At 34.9% G+C, this 22,665-nt stretch overlaps 2 protein-coding genes and 1 long non-coding RNA gene across 5 annotated transcripts in view; 2 read left to right on the top strand and 1 right to left on the bottom strand.

Annotated features, from left to right (window-relative positions):
• Positions 1-5,844, top strand: part of LOC143236808 (forkhead box protein K1-like) — a 30,616-nt gene extending 24,772 nt beyond the window's left edge. The window contains exon 7 of the mRNA XM_076475383.1: positions 725-5,844. Within this exon, the coding sequence (XP_076331498.1) occupies positions 725-1,185 (461 nt within the window). The 3' untranslated portion in view covers positions 1,186-5,844. The remainder of the gene's footprint in view (positions 1-724) is intronic.
• A 7,164-nt stretch (positions 5,845-13,008) lies between these two features.
• LOC143236807 (uncharacterized) lies at positions 13,009-21,899 on the bottom strand. Its single transcript, XR_013019759.1, has 2 exons — positions 21,767-21,899; positions 13,009-14,559 (listed from the first exon to the last, which is right to left on the bottom strand). It is a non-coding gene; the product is annotated as an uncharacterized LOC143236807 (long non-coding RNA).
• The window catches only part of LOC143236805 (MIF4G domain-containing protein-like), a 25,398-nt gene continuing 24,601 nt past the window's right edge, over positions 21,869-22,665 (top strand). The window contains exon 1 of one of the 3 annotated variants that reach the window (XM_076475380.1): positions 21,869-22,064. The gene's annotated coding sequence lies outside the window, so the exon portion shown is untranslated. The remainder of the gene's footprint in view (positions 22,065-22,665) is intronic. The other 2 variants (XM_076475382.1, XM_076475381.1) reach the window with 2 other exon arrangements.

The following is a 22,665-nucleotide window of genomic DNA, read 5'->3' as shown; positions in this document are numbered from 1 at the left end:
TTATGGAAGAGAGTGTAAACCAATATAAAGGAAAACCTTTATACCTATACTGATTAATAAGCTAACATCTAATTGCAACGCCCCCTACAATCCCATACCCATTTACACTCTCTTCCCTAAGACATTTGCAAACTCTCTCTTTGTTAACCTGAAGATGGCCTAAGAAGGTCGAAACTTTGTTCTCTGCTTTATTAGTAAAAATGTTAATGAATGCATGTGTTAGTTGGTAGATATATCATCTTATAACAATAAATAGGACTCACTTTATAAGAGTTATGTTACAGTATGACATCAGCATTTTTATAAAATAATCTTGTTAGAATATTCTTGTACACTCTCTGTTTTAATTTTTAATAAAGAAATATTCATTGAAAAGTTCTAAATTTGTGCATTCATAAAGTTATTAACATGAATAGACAAGTAAAACTACTCATTGTTTTAATGTTATTCATTTTAACATAAAACTTGATAAGAGTTTTAAAAAATTGTGTTTTCAGAGTTATGTGGTAATGGACTTATAAATGAAAACAGGTCAGAGTTATCTTGGGAAATTTCCATTCAACCACCCTAAACTGTAATGCTAGAATTCATAGCATTGATTCCTGCTTTATATTTAATAACAATTTTTTTTTCTTATTTTAAGCAGGTACTTTTCTAACTCTACATTTCATGTTATCTGTAATAATACTATTTTTCTTAATCTTTTGCTACTGTACGTTTTCAGATAAATCATACAATCAGCCAGGATCGGCCAATCCTGAAGTTCACTTTTATCCTTCCCAACTTCAACCCCAGGAGTGTTCAGTCTCTTCCATGCATGGACAGCCTACTGTTATTGTACAGGCTCCACCTTCAAGTGTTGCTACTTACTCTGTTACCATGGGAACTGTAATTACTCCCTCTTCCTATGTTTCTTCCAGCTCGGTCATGGGTCAGGGAACAGCTCCACATCTGTATCATGGAAATATTACCTTTGTCACTCCTCATCCTCGTATAACTCTGTCCTCAGAATCTTCTTCAGCATCCCAGCCAATGATTGTTGCTGTGCCAACAAAAAGGCCCTTTTCAGGTCCAACAGGGGAGACTTCGTGTCACAGTAACCAGGAGAGTTGTGTGAGTTCTAGTGGTGAAGATAACGAGGTGAAGCGGCCGCGAGTCGAAGAAGCAGCTTCTTCTAGTGGCTGAATTTGGATGAATGGTTGCAGAGTTGGTCCCCACAAACTGTAACAACACCTATATAATTGTCTCCTATTTCTTAAGTTAACTGCTACACCATTTACAGGGAAGAATATTCCATTAACCCATTTGCTAAATTCTATTTTTAGTGAAATTATGAAATGCTTCCATTAAAATGCTGACAGAAATCATGTAGTCTTAACTGCTTTTTCTTTCCCTGTGTGTTCCAGTTTTCAAGTGGGGCCAGTTTTACAAGTATCACATTTGATTTTCCACAAACCCTTTAGCAAAATGTAGAATATCAGTCTGTTATTGTCTAAGAAACTAAGATTACTTCCGTTTCTAATTGTTGCAAGGTGTCTGTCTTCTGAAATGACTTCCTTTGTTTGCATCACATGAAGTTGAATGTTTTACTGCTGTTTTGTAGGGAGGTTTTATGACAGTAGTTTCTACTTTAGACCCACTGAACCCATGGTTGGCAGCATTCTATTAGCCTCCTAAGATAGCTGTAATTAGATTATTTTATAAATAAGTGCAAGGAAATCATAGTAAACGTATGAAATATGGTTTGATCTGTAAAAACAAAAAACAGTTTCTGTCTGTCTTTTTTTCCTTTTTTCTCAGACTCAGTCTAGACTGTACTCAAATGTATTCATAGTTTTTACACAAATTATTACAAATGAAACAGTCCAATTCTTTTAACATCTTTGGAGTTATACAGTCTCTAAATTTTTATAAATTTTTCTTTTGTGTCATGATGCATCTAGTGTTGTATGTCTTACTGTGAAATATGAACAGTACATTCATTAATTAATTAGAAATAGACTTGATTTAATTTCTAATCAGAATTTAACATCCATCTTCATATTCTAACACTTAGAATGTGTTGACTAGATAAGCATTAATATCATAAATCTAGGATTGGCTTTAATTTGAATATAAAAGGACTACTTGGTAGGCATATTTGTGTTTTTTCTTCTATAGATTTTTGTGGTATGAACAGCTTGTCCTGAATTTCCAGGACCATGGTTCATATTCCACAGTTGTGTCAACCTTACTGTTCTGGTGTTGAATGTGATAATGTTTATCTAAGTACTAAACAGTTAAAAGTGATCATTCTACCATGTTGTAGTTTCATTTTTGCTTGTTTGTTGTTTTAAAATTCATTATTTGTTGCATACTGGTTTGTTCCAACTTGAACAGTATATGTTTAATTGTCTCGTGATTGTAGTGTATCCATAATATTTATTTGATACATAAAAACACTCCAATAGGAGTATACCTAAAGTTCTGAGATAACTAATACTTGTTCTTTTCTGATTGTGAAATAATTAGTGTAGTTTTATACATATGCTAAGGCTTAGCAACTCGTCAGTAATAAAAACAAATGAAAGGGTATTTCAGAAATAGCCCATACCAGGCAGGTATAAACGTTTTACTGCTATTTAAATTGACATATTTACTTCAAAATATTATTTGAATTATGGTTTTTTTTCAGTGTTAAATAGAGTGAAATTTGTCAATCCAAACCGAACCCCTTAAGCAACATGTATTTATTTATGAACATAACATTTTATTTTATAGTTAATGATTGTTCTTTTCAAGTTTGTTAGATTAGATTAAAATTTTTTTAATTTTTTCGTATTAAACAGTAGGCTTAGCTAAGCAAAGTTTGTATTAATAATTTTTTCACTGTGTATTTGTTCAGAATTGAAACAAACTAAGTTGTAACTCGTTATGTGTTTGAATTTCATTTGAACGTGCAGATGAATAACATGGTACATTTGAATGTTTAGGTATTACAGGTTACAATATATTAGTTAAGCCTAGTTTAATTTTCTTAGCTCTTGACAACATGATTGCTTTAAAATGTTGGCAAAAGTTTCTGCGTGGAAGATAGTATCAGTATATTTTTTATTTCAACACCTGAGTTTGTTACATAACTTCTAGTATTATAGTTTTCTGTTGTTGTTAATAAGCTGTCATTATATTAATTTCGATGTTAAAATAGTTCAACCCTATTTTAGATAGAGCACACGAACTTTTACTTATGCCTAACTAGTCTTGCTTTACGCTATAGTTACGTTAATTGGAACTTTACTTGCATCAAGTCACAGAATTTCACCAATAGCTGTTATATTATATGATTGTGTAAACAAAAACCTTACTTGCTTTAGTTCACTTTGAAGTTTCACAAGCTTTGTCATTCTTCGTTTAAGAGTAAACATCAATAAATGTGTAACAGTGTGAAAATGAGGTAACTCCACAATTTGGTATTAAGTGTGAATGTAACACTAGCTGTATGACATCACGATAGATATGAACTGTGATTCCATTATAACGAGCAGTGAAATATTTTTACGTAAGACTTAAATATCATTAAACTCCTAATGGATGTAGATATCCGTGACTGTAGCGCCGTCTGGTGTGTAGAATAGGTTTAGTAGGCAGTCAGAGCCAAATTGTTATGTGAGATTAGAGCTACATTTTATCTGTTTCAACATGAAACGCCAGAACAATCGATGTTGATAGGCCTACTTTAGTGTAAGTAATAAACCATGTAGCCTCAGGTCTTATGTAGAATTTTTTTGTTCTTTTCAAGCCCGGATTTAAATTTACGAATTGTATCTCTACCACTCATCAATTCAAGCTCTCCTAGACCTAAGTAAAGTAGAAGTGATGTTTAAAAAGTAATTTTAAATTTCCTACACATTTTAATCTTGACGAAATGGACCATTTCAGCCAACATATTTCAATATAAGCCATGTTTTGAATCTCGTGTGTGCCTTGATTAATAGTAAGTATTATACTGTATCGAGCGCTGTCGCAGAATTTTGAAAGCTACGCACACAAAACAGTAAATTATCGTGTTTGTGGGTGTTTCGTAAATATTTTATCATAATAAGTAAGATATTAGAAAAATGCACCACCCTTTGTATTACATGATTTTAAAAGTCTCTAGGCCTAATTACATTCAATTTGTGACCAACCGATAATTCTCCTCAAATGAGGCTTACTTCGAAATAAGTAATTCCGTAAGGAAAGTAATAACTGTGTTTTAGCTAAGCCTAACGTGGTGAAGTCGTATATAAAGTTTTCAATAAAACGAATGTTACATGATAAATTAGTTAAAAAACTAACACTTCGTGCATGGAAAGTTGCGACATAAACATAGTATTTTCTGTCGATTAATAACCCTTACTTTCTACGATTAGAGTGAACAACAAAAGTTATAGGTTCGTAAGTAAAGATAGCGAGATTTGTACGAGTTATAGTTGATAGTTGAATAATGTAGTATGGTGTGTATTTCAGTGGAGAAGGCGTAAGTTATAAAGATTATTACGTAGCACGTGAGCGCCAACCTCACTAGGTGGACGAAACAAATTTTCTGTTTCCATATTGTTAATTTTCTCCATTCATAATGTCTGAACTTTGCACAGCTTGGACCTGAGAAAATAAACATTGCAGTGAAACTTTTGCCTTCGAAAACAATAGCGAAACTCTTCAAGGTTTTGTATAAAACGATAAAATGGGTTGAATATAGTAGCATCGGGAATGTGGATTAAAATATAGAATGGTATACAGCACCAACAGATAAGAGAAAACCTGAGTTTATTGTCGGGATTTCGTTCTCGTGTGGTACGTTTCTGAGTTGCGTCCTGCATGTTCTACGACAAGCAGTTAGCGGTAAATGAAATGGTCGATTTTTTTTCTTTCTAGCCTCATTTCCAAGAAATGTGTAGAAATGGACGTATATGCATATTGTGTATAGTTTATGAAGTTTCTAAACCGCGAAATGTCAAAATAGCTGGCAGATAAACGTGATAAACTGGATTCTGAGAATTGCCCGTTTCATTTTCGTTTTTTGTTTTTCTGATGAGAAACGCTGCCCAAACACAAACCTCATCGATTACTGTGTATTAATTCTTTTACAAGTTCTAATATACACAATCTTAACATGCATTTGTATGTAGGTAGTAGAATACGATATAATACGTATACAATAATACAAATTTAATTGTGTAAAACTAAGTATAACTAGCTATCATAATTAGTGACAGAATATACACGTGCAGTTTTCTGCCAGCCATCGAAAGTGTGTAACAGTTGAAGAACAGTTAGATTTCTTTTTTAAGAAGTCTTAACTGCGAGTTATTAAACATTAACTTTATATGCTTTGCAAGTAACTTTCAGTTTACTAACTGATAAAAATCGTGTTGTATAGTGTTTTTTTTTTAAAGTTTGAAAAAAAAAGTCCCTTACCCTTGATTTGGACGGAAGTAAAAAGCACGAAGGTGTATTGAAAGACTAGCTTCTACTAGTTAGTCATTTGTAGGATATATATAAATATATATATATATATATGTATAATTGTAGTCGATTAAAAAAGTGTATGGTTTTTAATTACACTGCTTATGGTGTTTATGAGAAGAATGTGATAATTCAGTTTCATAGGATTCGTTGATACGTTATCAGTAACGGAAGGTGAGTGGTGCGCTATGTACAAAGGAAACTGAACAGTCCTACTTTTTTTCTTCCATGTTGATAGTTTTGTGTGTAATGTTTTCGGCAGCACGTGCAGGTGTAAGCCACCCCTGTGCTTAACAGAAAGTATGCATGCAGAAATTTAATATTAGAATGTTGTGTATTAAAATTGTTGAACATAGCCATTGTTGTACATATGTCTTGTTTATTTAGTCACACTACTTGACCTACTGTTAACCCAGCCTACAAGTCCCGTAGTAGAACAGCGTGTCTACAGACTTACAACGCTAAAATCTGAGATTCGATTCCGCATGGTGGACATAGCAGACATCCCGATATTTGTGGGTTTTCTCAAAAAACAAAGTAGTCCCTAAAATTATTTACAGATTACAAAAAGAATAAAGAAACATGAAAATTTGACAAATATTTAAGTAGAACCATTAGAATGAAACTTGTAACGAATCTCACAGCAACTTTTTTGCTGTATTGTTATGTAACGATTAAAGTACCTAACTGTGGATTTCAGACCAACCTGTCAAAAACGAAGTACTCGTTGAAATACTGTGTCGTGAACATAATTAAAATTATCCACAATTGTTCTTTTGAACGCCCTTACATTTATTATTTACCTCGAATTAATACTTTTCGATCACACAATAAGCCTACAAAATTAATGTTTCTTGTGGAATATTTAGAGAGTTTCTTTCTTTTGTGAAGGCCCGGCATGGCCAGGTGGTTAAGGCACTCGACTCGTAATCCGAGGGTCGCGGGTTCAAATCCCCCTCACACCAAACATGATCGCCCTTTCAGCTGTGGGGGTGTTATAATGTACGGTCGATCCCATTATTCGTTGGTAAAAGAGGAGCCCAAGAGTTGGCGGTAAGTGGTGATGCCTAGCTACTTTCCTTTTAGTCTTACACTGCTAAATTAAGGACAGCTAGCGCAGATAGCCCTCGTGTAGCTTTGCGCGAAATTCAAAGCAAACCAAATCTTTGGGGAAATAATTAATTTTGCATTTTTTTCACAAGAAGGATTTGATTAGTTTTTATATGATATCTGCATTTTTTGTTTACTCCACATTGTGGCGGATATCAGCGACTGAATATAGTGTTGTTCATTGTGGACAATGTTATATCCAATGCCAGCGGGTAGATATGGTATTAGTCGTTGTGGCCAGTGTTACAATGTCCGATGTAAGCTAATAGTGTTATTTTATTGGAAGGAGTTTCACAGTTTCAAATGGATTATGGTCGTCTGTTTGATTTCATTCAAAGAATGAGGTCTATGTCACATAAGGGGTTTCTTTGTTCTGTTTGGTAGTGTAAGTATAAAGTATTTACATTATACGTCTATCAGATGAAAGAGCATTCTCGTGGAATATTGCCTTCGTGTGAATTGCACGATTAACTTTGTATATCATGATCTAGATTTACTGTTGATATGTTTACAACCGAGACCACAGTTGGACTTCGGATGCTGATATTTTTCCCGCCACTAATTATCATTGTAGTTTTACAGATTTGAAGCCAAAACAACTACATTGGCTTGTTGTATTATACCGTTTAACAATAGTTATCTTCGAATCCTCTAGTAAATCAAATGAACCACGCCCTTTCTTCCTTAGATTCTTTTCTAACATTAGTTTGAAGACTATTTTAATCTAATACTTCCAGCAGGAAACAAAAAAAAATAATTCTCGCTCCCTCAAAGCTTCTACTAAGTTATTAAGACTTGAACCAACTATCAAAAATAATTTGGTGATATGTTTGTGCAGCAGGTTCTTTCTCAATCACATCCACGAAGATGTACATTTTCTATTGCTATTATACCTTTCCAATATATATTACAAAGTCATAAAAAATTACACTTTCATTAAAAGCGCAGGAACTTAAAACCATTATGTGTTTGTTTTGTTATATTGCTCTACATGCTATCATCGCATCACACATTTCTCTTGCAATGGAATTTTTATTATGGATTCAATGATTGGACGGACTTAATAAATTAGCAGTGTATTCCATAGTTTTCTATTTAGTATGAACAGAAAGCAGTACTTAAAAAATTACAAGTGTCAATGACTTTGAACGCTATTAACCCAAGTAATGTATTTATGAGTCATAAACCTAACGTTGCTTTCCCGTAACGAAATTCAAACTTCTCAGAAAAATATGTTGAAATATTACTATGAGCTTAAACCTATATTACTTTAGTTTTGATATTTTATTATTACCTTTACACAAAAAATATATTACGTACAGAAAACTACGTGTTAACGTTTGCTATCTCCCTGATCAAAGTATAAGTTTTAAAACATTCACAAGAGCTTGTCTTACATATATACGAGGGCTGTTCAAAAAATACGCGGATTGATGTCGTAAAACAAAATGTACTTTATTTAGAAGTTACAGGTCTGGGACCCCTTCAAAGTACTCTCCTCCCCAACGCACACACTTATCCCAACGGTGTTTCCACTTGTTGAAACAGTCCTGGTACGCTTCTTTTGTAATGTCCTCCAGCTCCTTCGTCGCATTTGCCTTAATCTCGGGAATCGTCTAAAATCTTCCTTTCAAGGGTCTTTTGAGTTTGAGGAACAAAAAAAAATCGCAAGGAGGAAGGTCAGGTGAGTAGGGGGGGGGAAGAACAGTGATCGAGTGTTTGGCCAAAAACTCACGAGTTCTGAGGCACAAATTTCGCAGCAACGCGGTGCATCTTCAATTTTTCGGTCAAAATCTCGTAACAAGATCCAACTGATATCCTACACTCTTCAGCAAGCTCCCTGACAGTCAGACGTCGATTTGCCCGCACCAGGGTGTTGATTTTGTCGACGTGTGGGTATTCAATTGACGTGGAAGGACGTCCAGGACGCTCATCATCTTCAATGGCCTGTCGACCATCCTTAAAACGTTCATGCCACTTGAAACATGCCGTACGATTCATAGCAACATCACCGTAAGCCGTGTTAAGCATAGCAAAAGTTTCAGTCGCAGATTTTCCAAGTTTAACACAAAATTTCACAGCAAGTCGTTGCTCCTTCAGGTCATTCATTCTGAAATCCGCCAAACGAAAAAATCGCACTTCACTTGAAACCGCGTAGCTAATATACAAATGAAGATATCTGCAATCGAGAAATGGCGTCGTAATCAGCTGATCTGTGCAAACCTAGCGACACCAAGCGGATTCCCCTGGAGCCGCGCAATTCAAACAGTCCGCGTATTTTTTGAACAGACCTCGTATTATATGGTTTGGTGTTGTTTGTTTGTTTCTATAGCAAAGCCACATGAGGCTACCTGCAATATTCATTTGGAGAGAATCGAACCCTTGAGTTTAGCGTTGTAATTTCTAGGCTTACCACTGCCTCTCCGGGGGTCTTATGATTCAGAAAGGGTTAATAAAAAAGGTAATTAATATACTTTGTATAATTAGATTTCAGAAAAGTTAATCTTAAAGTTTGTGATCACTGTTACTGAAGTATTTACCAGATAATCAGTTACTTTGGATACATTTTATAATACTAATAATGATAACTTTATTCACAATTAAATTAGCAACGGGTTACCTGATATATGCTTGACAGTGGTATTATTCTGCGGTTATACTGCCAGAAACCAGGCTTTAATATACATGTTAGTTTCCTAAACGTGCAGTATATAGCGATATAGTGTTATATGTGTGTGTATATATATAACTTTATCGCCATCTACTGTACGTTTAGAAAACTAATACTTAAAGTCTTAATAGTATTAGCTGGTACTAAATTTAAACATCATAATTCAATGATCTGACAATAATTTATGGAAAAGATGTAAATAAACTGTGTGTAATTGGATTTCAGAAAGTTTGGGTGAGTTGACCTTAAGCTTGTGATTTATCTACTCTAATATTCATGTATTTATTAAGTAACTTGTTGTTATTTATACTTTTGTATCTAACAGAGATAATTTTATTCATATTTAAATCAGTTTCGTCAGTTATCGGGTTTTATGATAACAAAAAATTAAATAAATGCTCTTTAATTTGATGAATTTCATAAAATTTTGTAAATTTGTGTTTCATACTTGGTAGTGGATGATCAATAACAACTGTCGTGCTCCCTACTGGCACAGCGGCATGTCTGCGAACTTGCAACGCTATCAACTGGGTTTCGATGTCTATAATCGGAAGAGCACCGGTAGTCCATAGTGTAGATTTGTGCTTATCTTTAAATAAACGTTTACCAAAGTGATTCTTTTGAAAACTTGAGCTAGTACTGATAATCTAGTTTGCTTGGCCTAACCAATACTTGTATATCTGAAAGTGCATTCATCCTACAGTTTTACTGCTCTAACCCGAATGACAAAACCTCAAAATGGTCCACTTTTACTCTTACGTGAATCTGTCATAAAATTTTAGACAGATAGCCACGTTACGTTTTGCGTAGGCATGAGCGAAAAGCTTGTTAAAACTGCGTGGTATTTATTGAATAATTTTGCACGTGTAACTTCTATGTAGACCATATTTGAAAATTAACTGTATGGTTGCACAGTTTTCGTACTTTCGGCGGGAGAAAAAAAAGGGAAATTTCAATCAAAACTGGAGATTTATATCTCGTGGATTTCATAACGGGTTGCCTTGAAATTTGGAACACATCCAGTGAAAATATGTGATGGTTTCGATTACCATAGCCTTAGCAACAAGAAGGTTGAAAATCGCTCCTGTTAATAACATATAGTGTCTCCTGCATGTTGTATTAGCTACACGACACACCCCTGTGTATCTTCCAAGGAATTGAAGTGACAAAAGATACCGCTTAACCATACTTGCTACTGACACAGATTTTACGTTTTGCAGTCAGTAAATGGTTAAGTTATATATAGACTCATGTTCATTTATATAAATTTACTGCCTGTGTTTCGTTGAGTTTCTAGCGATCAAACTAGCGATTACAACACAAAACAGAAACAAGTGTATCATTTGAAACTCAGATTTCTACCATGAGAAATAAAAAAATCTTAACTTCGCAGGATGGCGAACAACTGTCGACATGTGTGCAGAAAGGTGGATAGAGTTATGATCTAGGTAAGAATCTGTCCCTTGCATCCATGTTGTAAATCCGAGGATTTATGATTCGCAACCCGCTGACAAAGATAAACCGATCTCTTAACCTTAATGCTGTAGTTTTGCTATAAGAATGAGCGACAAATCCTACCATTTGACCAGACATGGGCTACTGGTGGTATGTTGTGTTCCCTCTACAATATCAGATCAAATTTAGGAACAGTTATGGGTATTTGTGAACAAAATTCTAAAACAAATTTTCACTCTTCCGGTTGAAGTTTATCTAACTATCACTAAGTTTGTTTGAATTACCAGCAGACAAGCAATAATTCTCATAATTTATGTGATGTTTGTGGATGATTCCTCTAGGATACTTTCTATATAATTTAATATTTCAATACGGGAAGAACACGGCGTATATATATATATTTCTAATAAACAAAAAAACCTAAACAAAAATCAAAACACTGTACAAATTAAAAGGAACCCCAGGGTACAGATTGTTATGTGGGATATAAAATGTATCCTAGATTTTGGAGGTAAGTGCGGAAATCGCACGTTGTGGTGAGGATACACCATCTATTGAGTCTTAACCTTCGTTCGCCAGTCTCGCATGAAGAAAAATTAAATATTTAATTCATCTTAATTTAATTTTTAAATATTTAATAATAATAATTATTAATTAATTAATTATTATTTATGAATTTCTTTATGTGAGACTGGCCAATAGACAGTGTATCCCCACGGCAATGTAGGTCCTACTTCTTCAGTCCCAAAACGTTTCAGCGTGGACAGGTGGTTTAAGGCACATGACTCGTAATCCGAGGGTCGCGGGTTCGAATCCCGTCACTCCAAACATGCTCGCTATTTCAGCCGTGGAGGCGTTATAATGTGCAGTCAATCTCACTTTTCATTGGTAAAAGAGTAGTCCAAGAGTTGGCGGTGGGTGGTGATGACTAGCGGTCTTCCCTCTAGTCTTACACTGCAAAATTAGGGACGGCTAGCGCAGATAGCTCTTGTATAGCTTTGCGCGAAATTCAAACCAAACCAAACCTACAGTGCTTAACCACTACTTTCCTCCTTGGTAAATCTTGCATTAATAATATCGAATTATCGGAATTTATTGAACGATACATGTTCAATTTAGCTAACTAAATATAATAGTTTTTATTAAGACTCGATAGTTGCACTTTACATAATTGGCAGTACGTAATAGTGACCAAGATGCATGAGAAACGTGTCCAAATCCCTTCTTTTCATCATTTGTTAGAAAATTTCAAATACTAGTTACACAAGATACTTTATTTACTTTAAAACATTTATATTCTTCTCAATAAAAGATACAGTTGTCCTAATGAAACGAAAAACCAACATTAATTAGAAGGGCACTCAGTGGAGGACGCACTTCCACCACATAGAGTGGTTCATATATTCGACTGTTTTCGTTTGTTTTGAATTTCGCGAGAAATCTTGTTGACAAACTCGCAAGCAAAAAATGAAACGGGATGTCAAAAATAGACTCTTATTAGTTAAACATATTTCCTAAAGATGGCAGCCTAGTCCAATGCTATTTTCTCACACCCTTAATTTGGTATCCAAAATAGATAAATTAAGAGGAATGGGAAAGGAGGGAACTTCCGCAATTTAAGCTATTTTTATGACGGATATTCGTCTTTTGGTTTTTAATGTTTCGCCATCTTTCGTCTCGAAGTACTATACACATAGCATACGTTCTACCGCAATATGAAATCTAGTCTTACTTTGGACAACGACAATGTCCAGAGTTACTGTCGATGGGTGGAATTCCCTGAAGTTGATATAAGAAGTGATAAGTCTAATAATAACGTTCTAAGTCATATTTTAATATGTTAATGTACATGTAAACTAGATGTATATATAACGTCAGAATCAAGTAAGTGCTAGATTTCCGAGAATATTTTGAACGAGTAACTTCGATGAACATCCAGAAGTGAGAAATCATATGTAAACACTAGTAAAACAGTTAGTTAGTAGGAGATCAGAGAATCAGTCAGTTCTTTTCAGTGGTAGAGTTTCAGTAAAGTATTTGAATTAATGTCAGTTAACATCAACTTATGGGTCTTAAACTAACAGTTTCCAGTTAGATTTCTTTTGAATTTCGCACAAAGCTATACAATGGTTATCTTTGTTAACTCCCGTTGGAACAGCAGTAAGTATCCATATTTACGATCCTAAAATCAGGGGTTCGATTGTCCTTGGTGGACAAAGGAGACAGCTCGATGGGGCTTTTACATAAGAAACATAGACACACTAGAAGTAACAACACTTTGAATATTTAAACAAAATGGCGTGTTGGAACATCAGTAAGTCCTTACTTAATTTTATTGTCTTGGAATAAACTAATGAGTGCATGAGTTATTTTTCAAAAGTGTGAGTTATTTTTTAACATTCGGAAAAATTCAATACTCAAGAAAAAATTAAATCAGTAAGACGCAACAAGAATGACCCTATTCATTTTTTTTGTAATTATTAAGAAATAGCTTCTTGAATATGCAACATAACCATTATATTCGACACTTTCAACTGATCCATCCGTTTTGAGTAACTTAATGGTTGTCTTAGTTACTTCATTTTTGTGACGCCAATTTTCTATTGGCTGGTTCTTTTAAATTAACTGTTAAAATAATTAATAGTCTATTTCAATTAAAGTATAACAAATTAGTTTATTTCCTCCTTAATGTTTCTATAAGCTTAAACACTTGTACAGGGTGGCCCGTAAGTCCCTAACTATCCATATATCTTATGTATCCAGTGTATCTGTGTGCTGTCCCTCATTCTCGCTGAATAATATTATGCGACGCCATGTTCTGTGAGACATTCTCCTCAACATAGCAGGGGTTATTGTTCCAAATGTCGCGGTAACAGCTGCCTTCAACCCATCATTAGTATTACAACGTTGTTTAGACACAATGTCCTTTATGTATCCCCAAAGAGAGTTATCACATGTTGTCAAGTCCGGACCTCTTGCGGGCCATTTCATGGGTGCCAGGGATATTACAGAACCACGACCTATTCGCTTATCTGAAAAAATATCATTAAGATAATCTCGCACAGTGAGGGCATAATGAACCGGAGCTCCATCTTGTTGAAACCAAACCTCCTTTCTGATTCCAAGTTCATTGAGTTTCGGTATAAACCATTGTTGTAACATGTTTAGATATGAGGTATGGTTTACTGGCCCGTTAAAGAAGTATGGTCCAATAACATGACGCGCAATAAGTGCCGCCCACATCATGACATGCGAAGGGTTTTATTCAATTTCTTCATAATAATGAGGATTCTCTTTTGCCCGGAAGTAAACATTTCGAGCTCGACTCTAACGGTAAATTGCGCACTCGTCCGTAAACATTACCTTTCCTCGAGAAGGGATCGTATTGAAGATTCAGTAACTCATCACACACCAGTTTCCTATTTTCTCTATCAGCATCACTTAGTTCATTTACAAATGTGGGTCGCCATGCTTTAACTCCCATGTCCTTTTTTCATAAAGGTCTGCATGGTTGCTCGCGGGATACCGAGTTCAGCTGATCTTTTCCTTGTCGACATTAATGGTGAGTTAATTACTGACTCTTCCACACCAGCACATGACTCTGTACGTTTAACTGGTTTTTCTGAACGAGATGCATCCTTAATATTGCCAGTTTCAAACAATTTGCTCTCCCAATTTGACATTGTTTTTCGTGTTGGTGGATCCTTATTGAATCTTTCTCTACATTTGCCAGTTATTGTATCCAGGGTGTCACCAGTATTCTTAAACTGATGTACCCACGTACTTGTTACAACACGCTCTTGAAATGTAAATGGACTTACATCGGCCATATTTCTCTGAAAGAAAAAAAAAGAAAGAAATTTATAATACACGCGTAATTCAATATAACATGATAACATATGGATGGGTAGGGACTTACGGGCCACCCTGTACACTGTTGTAAGACTACGTAACAGATGACATTCAATTCTAACAATCTAGGACTAACGTAAAATCAAATCAACTTAATTGTAAAATGTAACAACGATAGGTAATACACTGACTGATTCATTCTAGTGTATTCTTGGAAAACGCTTTTAACTATATCATGTATATCATCTAATTTCGAATATACTAGAAGCCTTCATGCAGCATTCTTAGGTGTTCTAAGCTATCTTATTAAACCCTTTTATCTTAATATCATCATTAAGACCTGCAGTTCTTTCTTTTTAACATTTAAATTACAGCATTGAAAAATATAGTTTGTAACACTTGTTGTAGTGGTGTTCTTTCATTGGCAGGTTCTTTATATTACGTGATGAAAAGTAATTCATCGTCCAGTTCAGTAACGTAGTCTTAAACAACTGTGGTAAGTTTTAGACTACGTTTACGGCTACGTTAACTGTACTACACTAACGAATCAATTAATGGTGGATTGTATGATTATTCTTTATGAAAACCCCGTTGGTTGTTTTCTTCTAGTTTAATAAGTTGATTAATTAAAAGAAAGATAGAAATAAATCACAGCATAAAGCTCTAGGCAGAACAAAAGCAACATTCGCTATTCCTTGCTGATGTAATCATAATAAAAACCTACCAATCAGAGAGCGTTTAGGATATTTTTCATGATGCAGTCGCTTTTTATACCGCGAATGAAGCGAATATGATTTTTTTGGTAAAATAAAATGTTTTGTTTGTTTGTTTTTGGAATTTCGCACAAAGCAACTCGAGGGCTATCTGTGCTAGCCGTCCCTAATTTAGCAGTGTAAGACTAGAGGGAAGGCAGCTAGTCATCACCACCCACCGCCAACGCTTGGGCTACTCTTTTACCAACGAATAGTGGGATTGACCGTCACATTATAACGCACCCACGGCTGGGAGGGCGAGCATGTTTTGGCGCGACTCGGGCGCGAACCCGCGACCCTCAGATTACGAAGCGCACGCCTTAACGCGCCAGGCCCAAAATAAAATGTGTTTCTAGATTCAGCACCGGCTATAAACATCACATTATATATCTCCATATTCTCCATCGGGTGATAAACTGGGATCAGGAAAGTGAAATATTTAACTTTAGACTTTATCACCTTCTTTTTTGAATCTTAAAATGTAATATCTTAATTCTAAATATGTAGTTTACTCTTGATAGGGAACGCTAATTTTCCAAGCTTGTATGCTATTTTACGTTTAATTGTAACAATAGAAAGAGTCAACTAGTTTCTAATGGATAGTTTTTTTATAATTTAAGTATAAACGGCAGTGTTTTCCATGACGAAAAATAATAAGACAGAAAATAGTAATATTTATTCCTATTTCTAAACCAAAGGTTTGTTATTATTGTACTTTATTTTTCCGTTGCTTGTTTTGTGGCATAGCGGTTACTACTTTAACCTAAACTAGAAATTATTCTGTTAGAAAAATGTACAGTGGTACAAACTGCTGACAACATATAAACACATGCTAATTACTTAGTTATATTGTAATAATCATCCAATTCAGGACAAAAATGTGAAATTTAAGAAGCAAAAATAGAAGGTAAAAATAAAATATACGAAATGATAAACCAAAACGAAAAATGTACAAACCTACACACACACACAAAACAGCAACATAAGATTCACTCATTTTTCCGAATTCTCTCACGTCCCAATTTATATTTAAAAATACATATTCTGATTTGTCTCGCCATCTATTTTGCATAGTAGATATTATTTCAAATTCTGCGTCGTTTAGAATTTTACGTATTGTTTATTTGTTTGTTTTGAATTTCACGCAAAGCTACTCGAGAGCTATCTGTGCTAGCCGTCCCTAATTTAGCAGTGTAAGACTAGAGGGAAGGCAGCTAGTCACCACCTACCGCCAACACTTGGGCTACTCTTTTACCAACGAATAATGGGATTGACCGTCACACTATAACGCTCCCACGGCTGAAAGGGCGAGCATGTTTGGTGTGACGGGGATTAAACCTGCGACACTCAGATTACGAATCGAGTACCTTGATCACCTGGTTATGCTGGGCCAGAAGTTTATGTAGTTCAGTTATCATGTTGGAATGTGTTTTATCTATATCTTGATTAGCGTGCTGGGAACGCGAATCAGAAAACATACTAAAGTGAGGGCAAGTACTAAAATATTCCACCTACAACGTTTGGATTACTTTTGTTTGATCGTCACACATTTCTTAAGAGCAGTACGTAGGTGCAAACTATGAAGCATTGGATTTACAGTTTGTGTAATGAACCATTAGATTACACCTGGTACAGGCCGTGAGGCAGTAAAACCAGTTACTTTTTAAGTGAGAAATCTGAACAAATAAAAAATTGCACAAACAGGTTCTTAATGGGAAAAATTATTGACAACTAGCTTTGACTCAAATATTACATTTTTGAGTTAAATATATTTGTGGGGCTTAAGAAATGGCGTTTTCTTGTTACGTCACAAACTATACCAGAAATGATAATTTAAACACAGAATCATATTTTAAATTGCGTATGGTACTGCAAGAGTTTTTATTTGTTTGACTGACTATAGTATATGACGTACGTGGTCCTTATTCTCTGCTCATGGAAAGAAACTATTCATCACTTTTATATAAACAGTAGCGCAAGTATTTATGAGAATACACAAAGTATAGTCATAAAGGAGAAGAACTGGCAACTAATATTGAATTTATTAATATTATAAAACATTATCACAGAAAATACAAAAGAAAATGAATAATCAAACAATGCACTAGTAATTTGTATGCGATCCCTTTGCCTTATACAGTTTATTAACATACTATCGTGGAATATTGTTTCAAAGCCTATATTATTCCAATATGTAATTCAACCGAGTTCTTTCATCACTTTCTACTTTAAATGTTTTTAAATAAATCGATATAACCCTAAAACTATTCAAATTAGAACTCTGTGTGGGCCAGGTTATGATTTGAGTGTTTTATGATATTCTTTATCGTCAAGGCATCGTTTAATTAAATTTTATTATTATCTTGCAGAATGTTGAATCTCATTCGCTAAGTCACATTTCTGGTAAAATAGCACAATGTATTGAGCCTACCTACACCTGTCAGCAGCCACTGTGCCATCAGTTTTGAATACATCTGCAATACTAATGGCTAAGGAACATTTCACGCTTTATTTGTCCTCCAGCATGATTCACTGGAGATCTGGTACATTTAATATCATATCATTCTTCATTCTCCTGTTGAATAAACTATCTGTAATTGTCGCCACAATATTTGAAATTAAATTAATCTGTTAAAAGCTGACTACTCCAGCTTTGTTCGTCCCATTGTTTGAAGTCCAGAGTTCATTTCAGTCGTTTGGTTTCACTTTCTCTCGTAAAAAGTGTTGTTTGAGCAACCACACATTCGCCGAAGCTGTTGTTTCGTTTTAGTGTGTATTTTATTGTTCTGGATACAGTATTTATACTTGTACTTACATCTAGATAATTGACAAGTTCTCATTTGTATTGTTGTGTCTCTCGTAAAGATCATATACCCCCAGCCACTTAGCCTTCAAATAGCCTAGGTTTTCTGCTTTAATTGTTTCTGTTATCACCAGTATTAAGTTGATGTACTATTTTCATGGTATGATACAAGTTCAAGGGCCGGTGCCATGGGGGTCTTACCTGTCCAGTTTAGATACCATGACTAATCAGTTTCAGATTCCAAATTAATATAAAAAATCTTTGGCATATATAAATCAAATATAAATAAAACTAAACATATTGATAAAAGTGTATTAATAATAACACTAATAACTAAACCACATCTGGGAAAACTAAATTCATAATAATGTTCCATAATAATACACTGCCATACGATTTATTAATTAATATACAATGATGTTTAATGGTAGAGTATACAAATTACCCGGATGTGGTTATCTTTTCCAAAATCTGTCCCTTAAGTAGAAGAGTGTCCCATATTCATTACGCTGGGACTAAATACAACTCCTACTAAAACATGAAATTTTACTTCAATCTGTTTTTGATGGCCAAAACTTTGAATTCTATATGTTTGTTTCTGTCCTGAGAGCTACGGTGTATTTTGTCCATATTACTGCTGGAAATATTATCGAAAGTTTTGCAATTTTTGTTAGCTTAAATTCAAATGTTTGTAACTATGTGCTTTCGTTTCTTTTCAGGTGAATTTGATTTAGCAGGAAAAAGAACTCTTCTTGGTAATCAATTTTCTGTTGACAAAAACTAGTTTTGTCAATAAAACTAACTAGGGAGGGTGCTTGCACAAGTCATTTCAGAAGAAATTCTCACGATTATAATATTTTACCAAATAACACAGTAAAACAAGATAAAAACTTACTTTTATATCTAGTCCGAAAATCCATTGCTCAATTACCAGTTACCTTTTACTGTACTTCCCATCAATCATTCAATATGGCGGCGTATTTTTTGTTTAAAACAATTCTTATAAAATTGCATGTCCACTGAAGTTGCACGAGGGCTGACTAGGTTTCCCACTGAAGAAGTGTGCCTCATCCGAGAAAAAAGAATTTGGTGTTTTAAGATTTTAAAATTATTTTTGCAGAATTGTGGCTCCCACTGATGTGATAGTATCAAAATTTTCTGTTCCTTTTCTGCTTTTCCAAGTAAAATATTCTGGGAACGTCATTTTATTAATATAAACATTGTTTTTATGTTACCCATTTAAATTACTTGATTTGATATTCATGATAGAGGGCGTTATTAATTTATTATAGGTTATTCAAACTCCACTGCGCCCGCCACTGGTATCGAAACCCGGTTTCAGAGTTACACTGGATAAGGTGAGATACTCAACCTATGGAAATTATGATTTTGTTAAACAAGCGTTTCACACTATGTTACCTGAAGAAAGTTATTTTTCTTTATCGTCGGTGTTACATATTTAGTTTAAAACTATCAGATCGACTATATTTCATCTTACAAAACAATTGGCCCGACATGGCCAGATGGGTTAAGGCGTTCGACTCATAATCTGAGGGTCGCGGGCTCGAATCACGGTCGCATCAAACACGCTCGCCCTTTCAGTCGTGGGGGCGTTATAATGTCACGGTCAATCCCACTATTCGTTGGTAAAAGAGTAGCCCAAGAGTTGGCGGTGGGTGGTGATGACTAGCTGCCTTCCCTTTATTCTTACACTGCTAAATTAGGGACGGCTAGCACAGATAGCCCTGGAGTAGCTTTGTGCGAAATTTATTCAAAAAACCAAAACCAAACATACAAAACAATTCGTGTTGCTGGTTGTCGGTGTTTCCTATTCATTATCTGTCATTAGATATCGCTAGCCTCGTGATTTGCATTCTGACGGATCTAATTTAATTATAATCTAACACAGTGTTATAAACAATTTTTAGTAATTTAAATGCCAGCTAGAGGGCGCAAATTTATGAGAGTAAGTCTCGAATATTTTAAACTGATGTCACGAAAATTTATGAGATATCTAGAACAGGAATTAGATATAAATATGGGTGAGTCACTCAGTAATTTAAACAAGCTTAAAGAGTGAATCAGTGAAGCAACGATAGAGGTAAAGAGATATAGAGTTATTTTCTAGCCTGTGAAATGAAGTAGTGTGTTTGTTTTCTGTATCGCTTAATGAGTAACTTTGGACAAGTGATTCTTTACGTTAGTACAGTGAAGTTAACGTCATTTCTAAACATGGCCTAAAAATGCCACTGTGTTTAATCGTGTAAAGACGCAACTGGAGAAATAAATTAAATTTTCATTATTTTTTTTTTCCATCGAAAAGCTGATAGTGTTTTCTTGTAGCAATTGAGTAGACTCGGGTAATCCAATAGAGTGTTTGTTTTTTTAATTCAGCGCCAAGCTTCACGAGAGCTCTCTGCGCTAGACATCCCTAATTTTGCAGTGTAAGACTAGAGGGAGGGCAGCTAGTCAACACCACCCACCGTAATCTGAGGGTCGCGGGTTCGAATTCCCGTCATTCCAAACATGCTTCGCCTTTCAGCCATGGGGGTTACAACGTGTAGTAAATCCCACTATTTGTTGGTAAAAGAGTAGCCAAAGAGTTGGCGATGGGTGGTGATGACTAGCTTCCTTCCCTCTAGTCTTACATTGCTAAATTAGGCACGGCTAGTGCAAATAACCTTCGTGTAGCTTTGCACGAAATTCTAAGCAAACAAACCCAAATCTTTTACCAAAATGACAAGCCTTATAATATATACTCACTCATTTGAACTTGCCTTTTACACAGCGCACTTCGAAACCATAAACTTTGGCACTTCAGTAAGAGGGGAATGGGCGGAATTGAAAAGTTGTAGGAAAACAAAACAAACAGTACGAGTAATATCAACAAATCGTTCAATCATGACATATTTACGATTTTCTGTTTTGAAAATAAGCTTAACATCAAATGGTTTCTTTACTCGTAGAACTCGGGAAAATTGACTGTCAAAATATGCTAAAACAACCCCACAAAGCTGATGACATCTGCTGCCCTCTAGGAACTAGGACTAAGACTTTTAAGTACTATATAACACTTTAAAATGGTTTAATAATTTCAGTACAGAGTTAAAAACGTTTACAAGCAAGTTTAGAATTGTGTCTACATTAAAAAAAACGATGCTTATGGGGTTATCATGCTAACATTTAGGGTTCGATTCCTAGTGCAGGAAGACATCAAACCCATTGTGTAGCTTTGCGCTTAAAACACGAAAAGAGAAAATAATAGTCTGCGAACTATGATATGGAACAGCCGTTTAAGTAATCTCAAGGTCTTGGTGCGTTGGTTTCGGGCTCTGTGTCAACACAGCTGTTCAATGTAAATGTTACAGAACATGCTAACATGAGGTCATGGATCACATGTATTGTTTAATTAGGGTTAGCAAAAGTTGAACGCTAGTAAACAGGGTTTTTTTAGTGACAGTAAGAATTAAAACTAACAGAACTTATGTATGAGTCACGTGATAACAACTTATGTGAATATGCATTCTAATAAAGAAAATAAATTAGAAAAAAAACGTCCTGAAGGAACTTCGACAAGGTTTACGTGCTACAAACTGTGTTAATATAAAACCATATACTAATAACGCTCCCGCTTACGTCTGAGCTATTTGTCTATACAAAGCTCTCTTTCGATGCGGTGAGGTCTAATGGTGGATTTTTCAACATATCGGTACGTGCTAGGACGATGCTAAAAGTGGCTCCCCCTCGGTGTGATGTGTTGTGGTCGGCCGAAGCTGCTCGCTGACGACGAAAGACGTTTTTCGAACGATAGTTGGTTTGTTGAGACAACCGACTGCAGTAACACGCGTAATCGAACCCTTCTCAACTTGGAAGAGTAAACGAAACATTGCGAATTTAACCGTTTGTTTTATACGAACGCGGAATATCGAATTAGGTAAGTAGAAAGAAATATCTATATTTAGTTGTGATTAAACGTTCCACGTCTCGTGATTGTTGCACAGGCTTGAATCAATAACCATATATGTACAGTATGGGCGTGACCAGAAATGGGGAAATAAGATATTTTAAAATCAGCGCGTGTAAATACAAACCCTAGTGACACGTTCTGACTGTTGTTTTAACAACGTTTACAAAAGTTTTGAAAATAATACAAAATATGGAAATAACTAATCAATTACTAGTTTCACAAACAAACAAAAACAGGAATTATAGCACTTAGAAAAAGGGAAAGATGGCGTGTGTAGATATTCCGTAAATATGTTTCTTCGCATATTGATATCTCATGCAAAAAACTTGGAAAATACTGTTTAGTTATGTAGTTGCATTTATTAACATAATCTAATCAGTCAGCTTACATCCATACATGTGTCTGTATATATAAAAATAGAAACCTTAATGAGGAATTTTTAAATATAGTTTTTTTGGTAGTGAAAGCATGTACGTATTTTGATTGTAAGTATATGTCTATGTTTTTTATACCAGAATGGAAGGTACAGTAAAAAAAAGTGTGTGTATACACACACACACACACACAC

Source organism: Tachypleus tridentatus, chromosome 13 (assembly GCF_004210375.1).
Source record: "Tachypleus tridentatus isolate NWPU-2018 chromosome 13, ASM421037v1, whole genome shotgun sequence".
In the NCBI taxonomy this organism is placed as follows: Eukaryota; Metazoa; Arthropoda; class Merostomata; order Xiphosura; family Limulidae; genus Tachypleus; species Tachypleus tridentatus.
The sequence above is the reverse complement of the archived record's forward strand: the minus strand, read 5'-3'. Positions and strand labels throughout refer to the sequence as shown.